This window comes from Toxotes jaculatrix, chromosome 2 (assembly GCF_017976425.1).
Source record: "Toxotes jaculatrix isolate fToxJac2 chromosome 2, fToxJac2.pri, whole genome shotgun sequence".
In the NCBI taxonomy this organism is placed as follows: domain Eukaryota; kingdom Metazoa; phylum Chordata; class Actinopteri; family Toxotidae; genus Toxotes; species Toxotes jaculatrix.
In genome coordinates, this window is record NC_054395.1 from 30,055,186 (window position 1) to 30,070,957 (window position 15,772).

The 15,772-nt window shown below is 44.2% G+C and overlaps 1 protein-coding gene across 1 annotated transcript; it reads right to left on the reverse strand.

Annotated features, from left to right (window-relative positions):
- Positions 1-4,052: 4,052 nt before the first annotated feature.
- Positions 4,053-15,278, reverse strand: LOC121190478 (ADP-ribosylation factor-like protein 8A). Its single transcript, XM_041051259.1, has 7 exons — positions 14,898-15,278; positions 13,511-13,591; positions 13,077-13,150; positions 12,374-12,467; positions 11,898-11,965; positions 11,129-11,199; positions 4,053-10,038 (listed from the first exon to the last, which is right to left on the reverse strand). Exons 1-7 carry the CDS (start codon positions 15,018-15,020, stop codon positions 9,986-9,988), a joined length of 564 nt encoding a protein of 187 aa, XP_040907193.1. The 5' UTR covers positions 15,021-15,278; the 3' UTR covers positions 4,053-9,985.
- Between the last annotated feature and the right edge of the window lie 494 nt (positions 15,279-15,772).

Sequence of the window (15,772 nt, forward strand, 5' to 3'; positions counted from 1 at the left end):
TTCAACTTTTTTAGTGTAATTTTTGAGGGCTGTGAACAGTGGACAAGTTTTCACAGTCAGAGTTCAGAGGTCAGGAAATGTAGTGCTCTATGATGTAGAGAGAGAGTGATGACGAATGATTTGGTGCTAATCAACGACCTGACCTGAAGAGCGACAGCAGTTCCAACACAATCATCGCTCTCAGGCATCGTACCTGCCAGGCTCGGCTCCCTGTGACTTCTTCCTCTTCCCCAAAATGAAATTCAAGCTGAAGGGTGGTGGCTCTGATGCAGTGGAGGAGATCCAGGAGACGTGGCGTCCTGGAGACATCTCTACAGGACGGGATGTCCAGGGAGCGGGGCAGGAGCTCTGTGAGCAGGAGCCTCAAATATACTGCAAATAAAATTCACTGCTTCTGTGGTAGAAACAAACTGTGGTCGAGCCACAGGTACAGAGACACGGCTTCTGGGGACAGGCTGAGAGCACCACAAACTAAACTCCACTCACCTCCACACTCACAGCAGCCAGAACCCACTGGAGCCTGGAAAAGAAAAACTAACTAACGAAAAGTAAAGACAAAAAATAAAGATTCATATGATAAAGAGGACAGTCAGTAAGAATAAATCAAAGATGCAGTGCTTCTTAAACTTGATTCCTCGTTTAAAGATTCGTCATTAATCTGACTTTTCTGTCACGTAACATTGGGCTGACGTCAAAGGTAAAATTCATTTTATGGTATTTGGTTAAATTGACCCATAAAAGCTGATTTCAGTTCTGAAATCTGTTGATGAATCACAGAGAAAAGAGAAGAGGAGAGGAGAGAAGAGAGGAGAAGAGGTGGAGAAACAGAAAGAGACTGATGCAGAGTTGGAGGAACAGAGTGTTTCAGGAGGACGGTGATGTTGTTCTCATTAGTAGTGATGAGAGCTCGCCCCTCTGATACAAACCACTGAACAGACCGCCTCTGTTCACTAATGAAGCCACACACACACACACACACACACACACACACACACACACACACACACAGAGGCGACTAGACCTCCATTGGTCATGCGACAACCTCTCTGGGACAGACTGGATGGGAACCAAGCGCAGGCCAGAGTTACGTAACAACAGGAAGGTCACAGGCTCGAGTCCCACGTCTTCCAGGTGGATGTCTGTGTCACACAGCCACGTCCACTGCTCACTGATCTCCGACTCTGTCTCCTGGGGAGTGTATGATGTGTGTGACTTCTCCTGTAAAGGGCTGTGTGATGTGATAAAAGGGAAACAGAAACAGAAGCAGGCGACGCAAACACTCGATGTGAGATCATAGCTACAGGTTACTAAGCTCTGTGATAGTTCTGCTGCAGCGATACACACACCTGGTTCTCCACCAACACATCTGGCCCCACACTTTTATACTTCTGTGTAATTTCTCATAAATCTGCTGTAGCCGACTCGTGCAGACGCTAACAAATGTGATCTCACAGTCAACAGTCTGCATCTCAGACACAGGCAGGCTAACACAAACACCCTGCTAATAATAACAATCATTTTTCAGACAACAACATTACAACAGCACTTTGATTCAACCATAAACGAAACACGAGCTCATTAAAGGTCCTGATGGTGGCGTGACATCCACAGAGTCCTACATTTCCCACAATGCAACTCCATCATGTCATCACTTACCCCTGCGGTTCGTAGCTCGGGCTGTACGACAGACGAGGGAGCATGATGGTACAGAACATGACACGAGGTTTTCAGGTTTCTGCTGATTCACTGTGTCAAATGTAAATTTACATTTTTATTTCATATTTCAATTTAAAGAAAAACATGAGAGAACAGTTTCTGTTTTTCAGTCACTTCCTTGTGTGCAACTCATTTCTTAGTAACAGGGTCTGTGGGTGGTGAACCTCCCACTCACTGTGTGAACTCCACCGGTGTGTGTGTGAGTGTGTGAGTGTGTGTGTGTGTGAGTGTGTGAGTGTGTGTGTGTGTGTGTGTGAGTGTGTGTGTGTGTGAGTGTGTGAGTGTGTGTGTGTGTGTGTGTGAGTGTGTGTGTGAGTGTGTGAGTGTGTGAGTGTGTGTGTGTGTGTGTGTGTGTGAGTGTGTGTGTGTGTGTGTGTGTGTGTGTGAGTGTGTGTGTGAGTGTGTGTGTGAGTGTGTGTGTGTGTGAGTGTGTGTGTGTGTGTGTGTGTGTGAGAGTGTGAGTGTGTGTGTGTGTGTATATGTGAGTGTGTGTGTCTCCAAGCACAAGTTCAATGAACACAAACTAATCTGACCTGAATGTCTCTCTCTCTCACACACACTCACACACACACACACACACACACACACACACACACACACACACACACACACACACACACACACACACACACACACACACACACACACACACACACACACACACACAGTGAAAACCAGGAACACAATGTTGGTTTTGTTCTGTGGGAAAACTGATGAGGGGGGGGGCGGGGGGGCATACTGCTGTCATGACAACGAGCATGGGGTCCTGATGGAGAGGTAGGCTGACTCTCACTGGGAACAGACACACACACACACACACACACACACACACACACACACACACACACACACACACACCTCATCCTGCAGACAGGAAACACTGAGGCCTGCTTCTTTGTTGATTGCTATAAAAGTAGTTACACACACACACACACACACACACACACACACACACACACACACACACACACTTCACACCGTGAAAGAAAAGTTTTACCCACTTGTTGACAAGTAGCACAGAGAGGAAAAAGGAGGGAGGGGCTGAGGATGGATGGAGAGAGGAAGAGGAGGACGAAGCTGGACGGAGGTTTTATCAGTGCGATCACGTCACAGCCAAATGACCAAATGACCAGCTTCTCTCCTCCTTTCAGCTTCTTTACTTCTTTTTTTGTTCGTCTGCCTTTGAATTGCTGAGAAAGCCGAGCTCCGCTCTTTCTCTGTCCTAAACTGTCAGTTATCTTCCAAAGTAAGACGTCAGACAGGACAGCTGCGACACCACGTCCCCCTGGTGGACAAGTCAGAGGCCTGCAGCCCTGCAAACGTCTAAACTGAGCCACTGAAATGAAAAGGGTTCATCCTCTGGGAAATGAAAAGAGCACATTACATCCCAGTTTCCCTGTTAGATTACCAGCCCTGTTTTAATCACACAAGCACAGTGAGAGACGCACAATGTGAACACAAAGGGTTTGAACACTTAATTAGTACGATGAAAGAAATAAAGGATTAAAAACTGTTTGATGAAACAGAATCACGTGTTTCCTGCGATGCTCCAAGAATAAAACATGAAAACAGCGACAGACAGGACCGAGGATCTCCGACGGCTCCACACACACACACACACACACACACACACACACACACACACACACACACACACACACACACACACACACACACACACACACACACACACAGCAGCACCGACCGGTCTCCTGTGTGCAGAGGTGCATGTGGGTTCTCTGTGGCGGCCCGGCCTCACCTGCGATAACGGTAACGAACTCTGATCCATTCACCAGGATCAGTACAAAGCAGCTGTGGTTAACAGACACTGGCCTGACTGCTTCTACCCCCGCCCACCCCCCCACCCCGACCCCGAGCAGTGGACACTCTGTGGTGATGATCATCATAAAGAGAGCTGCTGAGCTCAGCACGCAAATTAGTCTGAATGTGACCTGAGAGCTGACCCACACACACACACACACACACACACACACACACTGATGACAACAGAAACACACGAGAAACACTAACACACAATGTTAAAGGGGTGACACTGTGTGTGTGTGTGCTGCCCCCTGCTGTCTCACTGCAGGACAGAACCAGTGGACACTTTGATGGAAAAGTTTCAGATTTTTTGATAATTATTCATCAGGTGTCAGATTTCACAGCCGGACACTGAAAATACTGCTCTCTGATTGGCCGGCAGGTAAAAACAGGTTATTTGGACGCATCAAACATCAAGTGTTTTCCTTTAGTTCAGTTCTGCTTTTTTATCTTTGATAAAATTAAAGACTGTATTTCTTTTCCTGACAGGAAACAAGGAGCGCGTCACGTTGTTTCTCCATAGTATTTTTATTAGTATCATACACAAGCATGTTTCTATTAAAACACATTATAGCAACTGAATTAAACTATAATGTACAAACAAGTTCAGGCCGTCGCCACCGTGTTTGTCCTGCATGTACAAGCCCTGACGCTTTCTGCGCCAACACAACAGGACCAGAAACAAGACCAGGAAAATCCCATCAGAACAGCTCAGCGACTTCAGCTGCTTCATCAACCCACGGTCAAACATGGCAAATGTTTAAGAGTCTCTGAGCAAGGCACTACACCCAGCGAGGCAACCCTCACCTGCTGTGATTCTCTGCGGATGAGACTTTAACAGGTTGGAGGTTTGAGCAGGTGTTTGTGCCAGCAGGTGGCAGTATCTGCACATGGCCTCCACATTTTAAAACTCATTTGTGTTTGATCACAATGAAACGTTTTAAAATGTAAGATAATTAAAAAGTTATTAAAACTCTGACTGAAGGAGAAAATATCAGATTTATCAGAGAGGGGCTGAATGACGAAGAAAAACTCTTTCAGATTATTGGATTCTTACAAGGAATTTTGACATGACGGTTTAAAAATAAAATAAAAATATAGTATAAATGCCAATTTAAACACTTTTAAACCGATTGAACGTGTTCAGAAAAGTGGAGATCTGCAAACCAACCGTTCCACACCAAACGAGCAAACTATGTCTGCTGAGGAAGCTCATGTCCTGTGATCAAAAGCTACAGAGCAGCAGCTAAATGGCCTCTGTGTTTTGTCGCCAGTGTATTTTTCAGTATATGACTGAGTGAAATCCATTTGCTCATAAAGACTGTATGATATGATCGAAAGATCCCCAACAACCCGAGCACATAAAGCTTGAGCTGAGACTTTCAAAGGTCAAAGGTCGCAGAGTGGATTGGACCTCACTGTACCCAGTTCACTGACACTGAGGATCCAGTGCTGTGAAGCTGCTGGTTCTGTGTGGATTTTCTTGTATTTTGTTGCTGATTCCATCATGAATCACTTTCTGAAGATGATTTAACTGATGCAGGAGGATCAGGGAACACTTCCCATCACGTCCCGCACAGTTTCAGGTTGTACATGCAGGATTACAGGTCGCTACTCGACTTTTCCTCCTTATAAAACAGGTTAAACTTTACATGACAATGACCATATTCCAGTGTATTCATCTGTAAGAAAAGCTCTGTAAGCACACAGTCACTGTGCAATCCTTCTCTGACACGATGTACTCAGAAACATGTAAAAACACAGTGTAAGCACAACATCAATACTTCTGTTTTATTGCACTGTTCAAAGTACATTTCATGTTGTGTACTTCTATGACTCCTCTGCAGGTTAATACTCAGGCTGATGCACTGGATTAAGGCCATTTTATGATAAAGTTGCACCAAAAGAACTATTTACTTCATCAGGTCCCACAGATAAACAATCCCTGCCCTCAGCATGCAAACAAAGGAGACCAGTGCCGATCAGAGCAGAGCTGCAGGGGGATTTTAAGGTTTAAGGTTCTGATAAACAAGGACAGGAAATAGCGACAGCGGTCACCTGAAGACGTCGTCCTGCTGTAACAGACGCCTGGTAAACTAGTCAAAGTGGCTGGTGAATCTCAGAGTTTACCACCAAGAGATGACACGTTTCAACTGTGCTGCTATAATCTGGCCTTTTTCTTTATGCTGTGATTATAATTATTGTTGTTTCTGTACTTAAATAAAGACGCAAGGAAAATAAGGCTTTTCTGAATCCACAGATGTTTCTGGTGTTGGTATGATTTCAGGAAATCCCAGGGCGGGGAACCTGGTGTTCTTCAGGGGGGGCCAGGTGTGCCAAGCTGTTTCTCTTCATACAACTACCTCTGCTCATGTTCACGCAAACATCAGTTAAACATCAATGTCTCTGAGGTGAGACGGTTTGTTAGTGTGCTCAGTTATCCCGATCGCCGTGCTCTTTCTTTGCTTTAGTCATGTAAGAACAAAACGTAGGTTTTCAGGTCTCAGACCACGGAACTGTCACATCCCTGTTTCAAACCCCCGTGGATTCCTGTCAACACTCTGCTGGATTTGATCAAACAAAGGCAAAACATCCCAAAAAACAAAGTGTACCTTTAAAATTCCCTTGGCAATCTGATCTGTCCGATGGCATCAATAACTCTAAAACTAATCACTGTGCTGGCTGATCAAAAGATCAATAAATATTGAGTGGTCCAGAATGGAGTCAGACAGCGACTCTTGGCTGGTTCAGATAACACCAGAACCTGACGTCTGGAGCAGCTGGAGAACACTCGGTCTGTCTGGGTCGAGTTGTGCTTTCTGATGTTTGAAGTGCTGACATCTGCTGGAGCCTCCAGCTCATTAACACAGCTCCTTCAGACAGCAGCTTCCTGTCGGGCTAAAGAGGCCTGAGCTACCTGGTTTAGCCTGGTTTACTGCCGCTGATTACAGGTGTTTATCAGGGAAAACAATGAATTCCCACTGTCGGCAGCTCAAAGTCACACAGTCACAAACTCTAAAATGGATTGTTGTTTGTTTGTGGAAGAAGTCGAACTCCATGGAGCTGCAACTGGGTCAAACTCATTTTAACACACCTGGGCATCGCTAGTGCTTCCTGACCTCGCTTTTATCTGGCTGTCATTTTGATAAGCTGACCCCAGGTCTGTTAGAGTCAGAGCTCTGTTACAGCATTAGCCGATCAATAGGAAATCAATCAATTTTGAGTAATTAATAAGGGAAAAAAATCATATTTTACTTTTTATAGACTCTTCCAAAGTATTTAGCTGAAAATAATGTTTAGCCACATCCTCAGCTAAACGTGGACGCTGAATTAAAACAGTGTTTTGGCTTTAACTGATGACGTTTCATGAGAATCATTCGAACCAGGTCAAACCTGTTTGGCCCGACAGCGTGAAGCAGGTGAGTGTGTGCTAACAGGTGGATCAGCCATGTACGCTGCTGACAGTTCGACCACTCAAACTAAACGACCTCAGTACGGAACAACATACGGACAGGTAACATTTTTCCTTTTCCTGTTTGTTCTGAAGTCTGATTGGCTGCTGTCAGGACCAGGATGTGTCAGAACATGATTTTGCAACCGAAACAAACAGGAGAACAAATATAAGCCGTGTGAAAAGAGCATGAGGATAAATAGTGTAATATAAATGAAATGGAAATGATGTTTGTACGAAGCTACGTGCCAGCGGTCCGATAAAAATACTGACCGCCTCACAGACAGAACAGCAGCGACACCTGCCCTGTCTCTGTGAAGTCGATGCTGTGTTTAAACACCAGTGCACCACCTATTGGTCGTTAGCATCCACACCACAAAAAATACCTTCACCATGAGCTGATGGTGAAACCTCCATCAGCTGTAAGAGCACCAAATGATTCAACAGCCGACATGAATAATCGGATGGAGGAGTTTTCCTTGTGCAGCATCACTCGGTCAGCACGTGTGTGTTTTACCATATACACCAACATTCTGTGGATGCCAGTGTTAAAAAGGCATCATTCCTATTTGTGTGCACATGATGTATGACAGCATTAATATTCACAAATTCAAACTGTTGTAATTATCTAAATCTGAGCGTCATGTTTTAAGATGCATAATCACAAAATGTAAACAGAGATCATTTTCAGCTCAACACTGACAATAATAATTCAACTACATGTGAAATGGGAAATTTTGCAGTTTCATTTTCAAGATGAACTTTGACATTTCCATCCTCAGCACAGCAGCGTTCACAGCTGAGGAGCTGATCTGTCACTTCGAAGATAATTTTGCATTTTCAAACTTACGATTTCATAATCAAATTTGAATTATTTCATTCATTATGAGCAAAAAATAGGAAATTCATTTTAATTATCTCCGTGCCTCTGAACACGTACTTTACTGTGGCACCTGGTGACATGGAATCATGGAATCATGGAATCGATCAATTTTAAAATAAAAATTTAACGTGTGTTTCAGCGAGTCGGACGTGACTAATTCCATCGCTTCATTTTATCTGTCATGATGTGAGCGGTGCATCTGATCACGTGACACCCCTGGTCCAATCAGCAGACGTCTCAGAGCGGAAAACACTGAGCTCTGGCTGAACATCCAGAGTAGACTTATGAAGTCAACAAACAATAAAAAATAATAACAATATAAAACAAATATGAAATAAAAAGCTTATTACAGAGATATGAACAGAAACAATAACATTTCTCCTTCTCCCATTAAAGTACCACTTCCTTAAATCTGGAAAGACCAGGTTATGTCACAATAAGAAGATTATTAACATTATTCTCATTATTAATATCTTACAAAACCAAAATCAACAGTGCAATAAAAAGGTTTTAAATCCCTCACTCGGCAGGAGAGAGAGAGAGAAAGACAACGGGGGGGCTGGGCTTAGAGACGAGGAAAGAGGAAGAAGGTAACATCCAAAAATAAGAAAAGAGAGGAAGGAAAGATAGAAGGAGTACAGAGGAGGACAAGCAGTTTACAACAGACGAGGGAAGAAGAGGGGCTTCTCAGGATTATATAAATGTGAAATGATGGATGGATGATGTGGAGGTAGAAAGGGAGGAATGAAATCAACAGAGGCTGAAAATTAGGAGAGAGGAAATGATGGTGGCAGGTTTGTGGTTACTGACTAAAAGGTGACGAAGGTGGGATTGTGGGAAAAATCTGAGGGAGGAAACAGATCCACAAAACAGGCTCCGGCTAACCAGCTAACAACGCTAAACGAAAGAAAACCAGTCTGTCCCCGGTTTGACAGTGAAGGTGATGATTCAAAGTCAAAATGGCGGATCGTCTGACAGAGGGACGCTTCGTTTACGAAAAACAGATGGAGGCTGTTGTGTGGATCTGTAAAGATGCACTGATACAACTTCTCTGTTACCAGCATCAAACACTGGTGTGACTGGTGGTTGTATGTAAGCGACACAGACTGAAGGTTACTGCTCATCTAAACTACACCAACACAACCTGTAGTATCAGTCCACGCAGACGGCTCTGGGTTTGTTCGGGTTTTCAGATGTCTGTCTCTGAGACATCGGCCTTCGCCCAAAGGAAAACCAGGTCACTGGAGTGAACTGGACTTCAGTTTGTGCTGCTCACAGCGCTGAAGAACAGAAGCACCCCCCCAGTTACTCTGGATGATCCAGTCCATTAACTGTAACTGAATAAATTCCCTGGCTGTGAAACGCCGCAGCAGAAAACACGCGTCAGTTCAGGGTCACGTGACCTCAGGTCAGACAAACCGACGTCCTGGTATTTGCTGTACCTTCAGGAGTGTTTAGCATGTGCACTGGTGAACTGGAAACTGTCAGACACCTCGTTAACGCTTCCATGGAACTGTCACGCATGTAGTCTGACCTCATCACTGTCCGCAGGTTTCTTCTTCGCTTTTCATGCTAAAACAGCAGCTCACTGTTTAGCTGTGGAAACATGAGTGTGAACACAGTCTGTGCAGAAAAGCTGGTTCAGCAGGTGCTTTAATCAGGTGCACCTTCCTCAGAGGCAGCACACCGACATGGCTGCACGTATGTTTAAACTGCACTGGGTGTGTGATTACATGCATGTGTTCACACGGACCGATTAAACCGATGTTTTTCCAGGCACGTGATAACGTGGCATGAACTGACGGAGGCTGGATGTGTGCGTCTACATGAGGAAACAGCTTTGGTTACTGACACGTTCCACCTGCCTCCGGGTGTCACAGTCTGATACTTCACTCAATACACCAACAAAAAACTAAAACCCAGAGGTATCAGTGCATCGTGAGGGGGAGGGCAGAGGGTCAGTGGGTGTTTGGAGGTATTAATGTAAGGACAGGGTGGATGGAGGGGAGGGGAAGTTTAGGGTTAGGGAATAAAGTGTTGTTGTTTTGGAAGGGGGGGGGGGGTATGTGTTAGGGTGGGTGGGCGTGGCTAGTTCAGCTGGGGGCATGTTCTCAGGAACTCCTCTTAGTCCTGGAGTGTTGGATCAACCACTGGAGAGTGATGTCTGCAGAGAGAGAGGTGTGTGTAAGACACAGAAAGTGTGTGTGTGGAGAAACAGAGTGTGTGACAGAAAAGGAAAAAGTCGACCAACAGCAAAGTGTAACTGTGTGTTTTAATTCTTCAGACTACGTGAGAGGGTTAAAACCCCCAGAGACAGGGAGCTAGAGGCTCCGCAGTGTCTGTGTCTTCATATCTTAATGACATGACATATGACATTTTGGCAGCCTACCGTGTCTCAGTGGGATTAAATGCTTTTGACCTATGTTATGTTGCAGCACTGTGGATAAAGTTAAATTCTGTTAACAAATCAAAATGACCAGGCAATCGTGTCTATGTCCAAATAATTCTCCCGCTGTCGAAGCTCCCTGCTGGAGTGAAAGCCACACCATTACACACAAGAACATACGATGTTAACTTAAAGGAAGTCTTGTGGGAGTTTTGGCCAAACGAGAGAAAAATAAACTTGAGGCTGAATATCTTATCCTGATCTGATCCTGGCCCTTCGTATGTAAACCAGCGGAGTTTATTCAGGCGCTGCACTCGACACACAGACACAGAGCGATCTGCAGCTCACTCTGGATAACAACGGTCTGACGTTTCCCTTTCACCACAACTTTCCTGTAACAGCGCACAGAGCTCCGTCCGTGCTGGTTAGCTCACCTGTATCACTGGTGTTTATTGAAGAATAGCACGTTTCACAATAAAAGCTTCCTGCTTTGTGTAAAGCAGCAGGAAATGATGCAGTTGTATCAGCACTTGTTTAACAGAGCTCTGACACAGCTGAGAGTGATCAGTAAACGGTAAAGTGAGACCAATATCTGGAAGTACAAACAGGAACGCAGGAGTGAAACTAAACCACAGAGCTTCAGTTGGTGTTCCTGCTAAACGTGTCCTGAATTCTCTGATCCACAGGCTACTGTGTTTTCACACAGTGCTAATACTGGTCTGAACACAACCTGTGGTTCAGGGTACAGAGTATGTAAACTCCTTATGTCAACAGGGGTCCTCACAGGTATGAAAGTGTGAGGTGTGTGTGTGTGTGTGTGTGTGTGTGTGTGTGTGTGTGTGTGTGTGTGTGTGTGTGTGTGTCGTACCGATGTTGTCTTTCTCCTTGCAGGAGATGGAGTAGCAGCAGATCTCTCTGTCCTGGATGGCTGACAGGTTCCTGATTAAAGACACAAAAAACATCAGTTCACACAAACGTTAAACATTTCAGCAATTAGACACGTGTTCATGCGAAGATACAGCAACAATGACCTTTAATATGAAATTATCATTACTGTTAGATAGTATGGTATCTATAGTATCCATACTGTGATGTTAGTTACAGTGTTTTCCTGCTCATCTGAGACCAGCAGTAACAGAAGGCGTCTTTTTAAGGCTTTGATGTGATGAACGTGTTACACGCTGTGTGTAACCAAAGGAAAACCAGGTCCACATCACTGTCTGTGTGTCATTTTACAAAGTGTTTGTCTAACAAACAAACAAACGCCAAGCTAATAATAAGTGTAAACATGTTAACACACACTAATCACATCTTTGAGTCGAGGTGAGAGTGGATGACAGACTCAACTGTGCGGGCGAAAAAAAAGGGAAACCAGTCACATGATGCTGACCGGCTGCAGACGTGTGTGTCAGCACAAACACACTGCAGCATTCAAAGCCAAACAGCTAACGGAGCTACATTACTGTTGATCTTTAGAGGAAAATACACCACAAAGTAATAGACTAGATCAACAATGACTGATTTCAATTTGAGCTCTGACAGCCGACCTTTCACCTCACTGAGTGTGCACAATCTGAACATGTACAGACTTTATGGACGTGTACTAAACCTGAGCCGCTGTGTTGGCGTGGACTTACATTCTCTCTATGAGTTCCTTCTCATCCAGAGCTCCTGGTAGGTCCCTCTTATTACCCAGAACCAAAACCTGAGGACACACAGACACAATACACATCAGCAAAATACACTAGGAAATGCAACAGCCATCACGCTCAGCGGTTAACGTTGTATCACTGCACTGTCTGCACTTCACATGTCCTATGAAGAAGCTGAAGGGAAGTGTTTAGGTTTGTCCTGTTCATCATATCAGTGTCAGCTTTGCTCTGTGTTTGGTCAGACTGGTCTAAATCTGATCAGGCTTAAGATCAGGTGATTTAGTCTGTTCATCCTGGGCTCACTCTGACTCAGTGGGACAGTTAGTTCAGTTCGTCCAAACTTCAGTAAAATGCTGTCAGCTGCTTCACTCAGCTTTGTTTAGTCAGTTTTGGCTCAGTCGTGATTGTGGTCCAATCTAGTTTTCCCGGTCTGGTCTGGTTTGTTCTGGTGTTGTTCTTACAGGAATTCCCTGCAGCTGCGGTTTGTCCAGCAGGTTGTGCAGTTCGTTCTTGGAGGCTTCGATCTTCTCTGGATCTGCTGCGTCCACCATGTAACTAACGGAGACAAAAAACCATTTAACTTTTCTATATTCGTTTAAAAACTCAATCAAAAACTAAAAAAAAATTTAACGTTTCATCAATTATTGACACTGTTACTGGCCATGACTAATATTTTTACGACTGTATCAGAAAATGCTCTCGGTTCCTTTCTCACTGCATTTTTAAATGTTTTCACAGTTTAAGTGCCCCAGACCATATCACATGAATCCCTGCTAAAACCAATAAAAAAGAAGGGTTAAAAATCTGGCACAACCCATCAGTATCACTTTCACTACATCCCAACTGTGCAGGACAACTTCAGTGCTCTTTGTAAATCTGATTTGCCCTGCAGCTTTCCTGTCCCTTCGCACCAAGACAACTGGGTTAACACCACACAGCTACACAGCACAAGACCTGAGGACATTTCTGATCATCAGATTCAATGATTCTGGTTTTTCCGAGATGTGTTCTGTCGTTCAACCAAACTCTGGTCAGCAACAATTTTCAAATGTTAGATTTATTGTTGAATATGCACCAAAAATCGGCTGTTGTTTGGACCCAGCAAAGACCTCAGAGCGACCCCTTTAGGTGACAGTAACCACAGTTTAGAAAACAAGGACTTACACGATAGCGCTGACTCCTCGACAGTAACGCTCCCACATGCTCCTGAACCGAGGCTGACCTCCGATATCCCACAACTACAGACAGGGAGAGTACACAGAGTTTACATCGTATACAATCTAAAAACTGTTTGTTAAACATAATCAACCGATAATCAATATCCCGATAACCGTAATTAAAATGACCGTTTTTTTCTGTTTTGATTTTCATGTTTTATGTAAAATACATGTGTATGTCATGGATTGATTATTTATCAGAAAATCAAGGCCCCAGAATAGCCTGTCTGCTCCCTACATTTCTGTCCTAAGAACAGATTTTAATTTTAGGTTGAATCGTATAACTCAATAAACACACACAAAATTATGTATAGCCAAAGATTAATCCACAACCTGCCAAACTGCATGTGCAGTATGAGAGTGTACAGACGTGGAACAAACCTTGATGGTGACGTTGCCTTTAGTGATCTTCCTCATGTTGAATCCAACTGTAGGAATCATGTCTTCACTGAACTGCCCAGACTGAAACACACACACACACACACACTTCTTACTAATATATATGACACTGCATGTCACTGCTGTGCCACTTATTACAGCTATCACAGCGCATGTGTACTGATACTGACCCACATCAAATACAATTTCAACACTGTCGTTATAAAATAGTGTTTCTACGGTTACATCACATTCATTCAGTCATGTTCACTCAGGGATGCCGACTCAGTTCTTAGCGTCACAGCATCTCTGTCCTCACGTTACCTCACAGAACAGTTATTCCAGTGAACTCCACCCACTGAGGTAGAGACGTTTTACACTGAGAAAAACTCAGCACGTGTATCAGATCTGTAACTGCTGTGAGCAGAGCAGATACTGTGAGGTCAGTAAGTACTCACTCAGCAGAGTGTCCAAAGTAACAGTGCATTAACATCTGAGGAAATGTTCTTTTAATGATCGTTTACTGCAGAGACTGTATTTATTTCTTTTCATTTCACATAGCAAGACAATGTGTAAACTGCCCCAACATTTACATACAACAGTATCTTTAATAAATAAGTATCAAACATAATATAATCATCTGGCTTTATAAATCTCAAATATTGAGGTCGGCCTCAAGAGCCAGCATCAGGCGAGCTCTGGTCTGCGCTCAACGCTGCATTTCAAAATTTAAAAGGAAGACACACTTAATACAAACACTTACAAATAAATCTATTTGTGTGAAGGCAAATCTATGTTAGTGGGTCACCCAAAAATTAAATCTGTACATGGGAAGCAGAGGAGGCTGATGTTAGGGAGGGGTACTCGACTGATGATGTACGACCGGGAGTGACTGTGACCGGAGAGGGAAGGTCACTCTGACAGGAGGGGGCGATCGACCCTCTTACACTGGACCTACAAATCCATCCTCCGGCCCTGCTAACAGCACCAGGACTGTGGGTCCAGTCCCAAAACACGCTTCATTTCCGATGAAAAAATATAGCCACATTTGCGGTGGAGGCGGTGGGGGGTGGAGGTTAAGACCATCCACCGGTACAGATGTGAAAGCAGCCGTGCTCATTTAAATGACACATTAGAGCCAGGTAAACGGTGAGCGGGGCGTTAGTGGAGTCTGTACTCAGTAAAAACACAAACCTCGACTATATTTAACTAACACAACTTCAAGTCACTAACGTTTAAAGAGCACACTGACTCCTTCGCCGTCTTGCTGAAGTCGAACACTGACAGCTAGCTGACCTCACCACCGCAGGACAACAATAGAAAAAGGAAGATGCTAACTGGTAGCTGGCGTTAGCACATCTGTTAGCGGCTAAATTAGTCCGACTCTTACCGCTATCACATTGACGAAGGTCGTTTTCCCGGAGTACTGCAACCCCACCAGGGTCAGCTCCATCTCCTCCTTCCAGAAGAGCGCCTTGAACCAGTCCAGCAGTTTGTTGATTAGAGCTATCATCTTTGTCGTCTGATGCTGATGCTAGCTGCGGCTGCTGCTACGGCTAGGTGGTTATGCTAGCTAGCTAGCTCGCTAAACGCCCCGACAGTTTTTTTTCGAGACGCTGACAGTCACTGAGGCAACCACGGACGGTAACGGAAAAACGGACGACACCGACTGGCTTTGTGTGAACGGAAGAGAAGATTCACTAGGTCGCTATTTTCGAGCTTAAGCGTTAGCTGTGTGTTTTCCGTGATGTTTATTAGCTACGCCTTTTCCCACCGCACCGTCAAGACAGATTTAAGATTTCCGGCCACATCCGGTACAGCCCTTCAAAATAAACGTCCAATCGAAAACTATTCCCTGAAACGTGTTGTCAAATATATGTAATGCACTATAATATAACAAATATAATTTATAAGAAGAAATCTACTGTAATTTAAAGCGTCTTTAATCTTGAGTTTCAAGATTGTTCAAGTTTTTATTGATCCGGTTGTGAGATCTGGTTTAATCTGTCAACAGGTTTTCCGCTCTGCTTCCTGTTTGGGTGGGGTTGATCTATGAAGCAGAGGAGAGCAGAGAAAAGAGGAGACACATACTCCCGTGTGATTGAAACTCTGCCCTCTGTCGAGTACACACGGTACCTACAGCTATTATGCCATTAACACAAGGCCTTAGTTTGTAATGATCGCCTGTTGTCAGCGGTGGGAAAAGCATTTCGGCTGAGTAAAAGTACCAGTACTGCAGGTAAAATTCTATTAAAACCAAAGTAC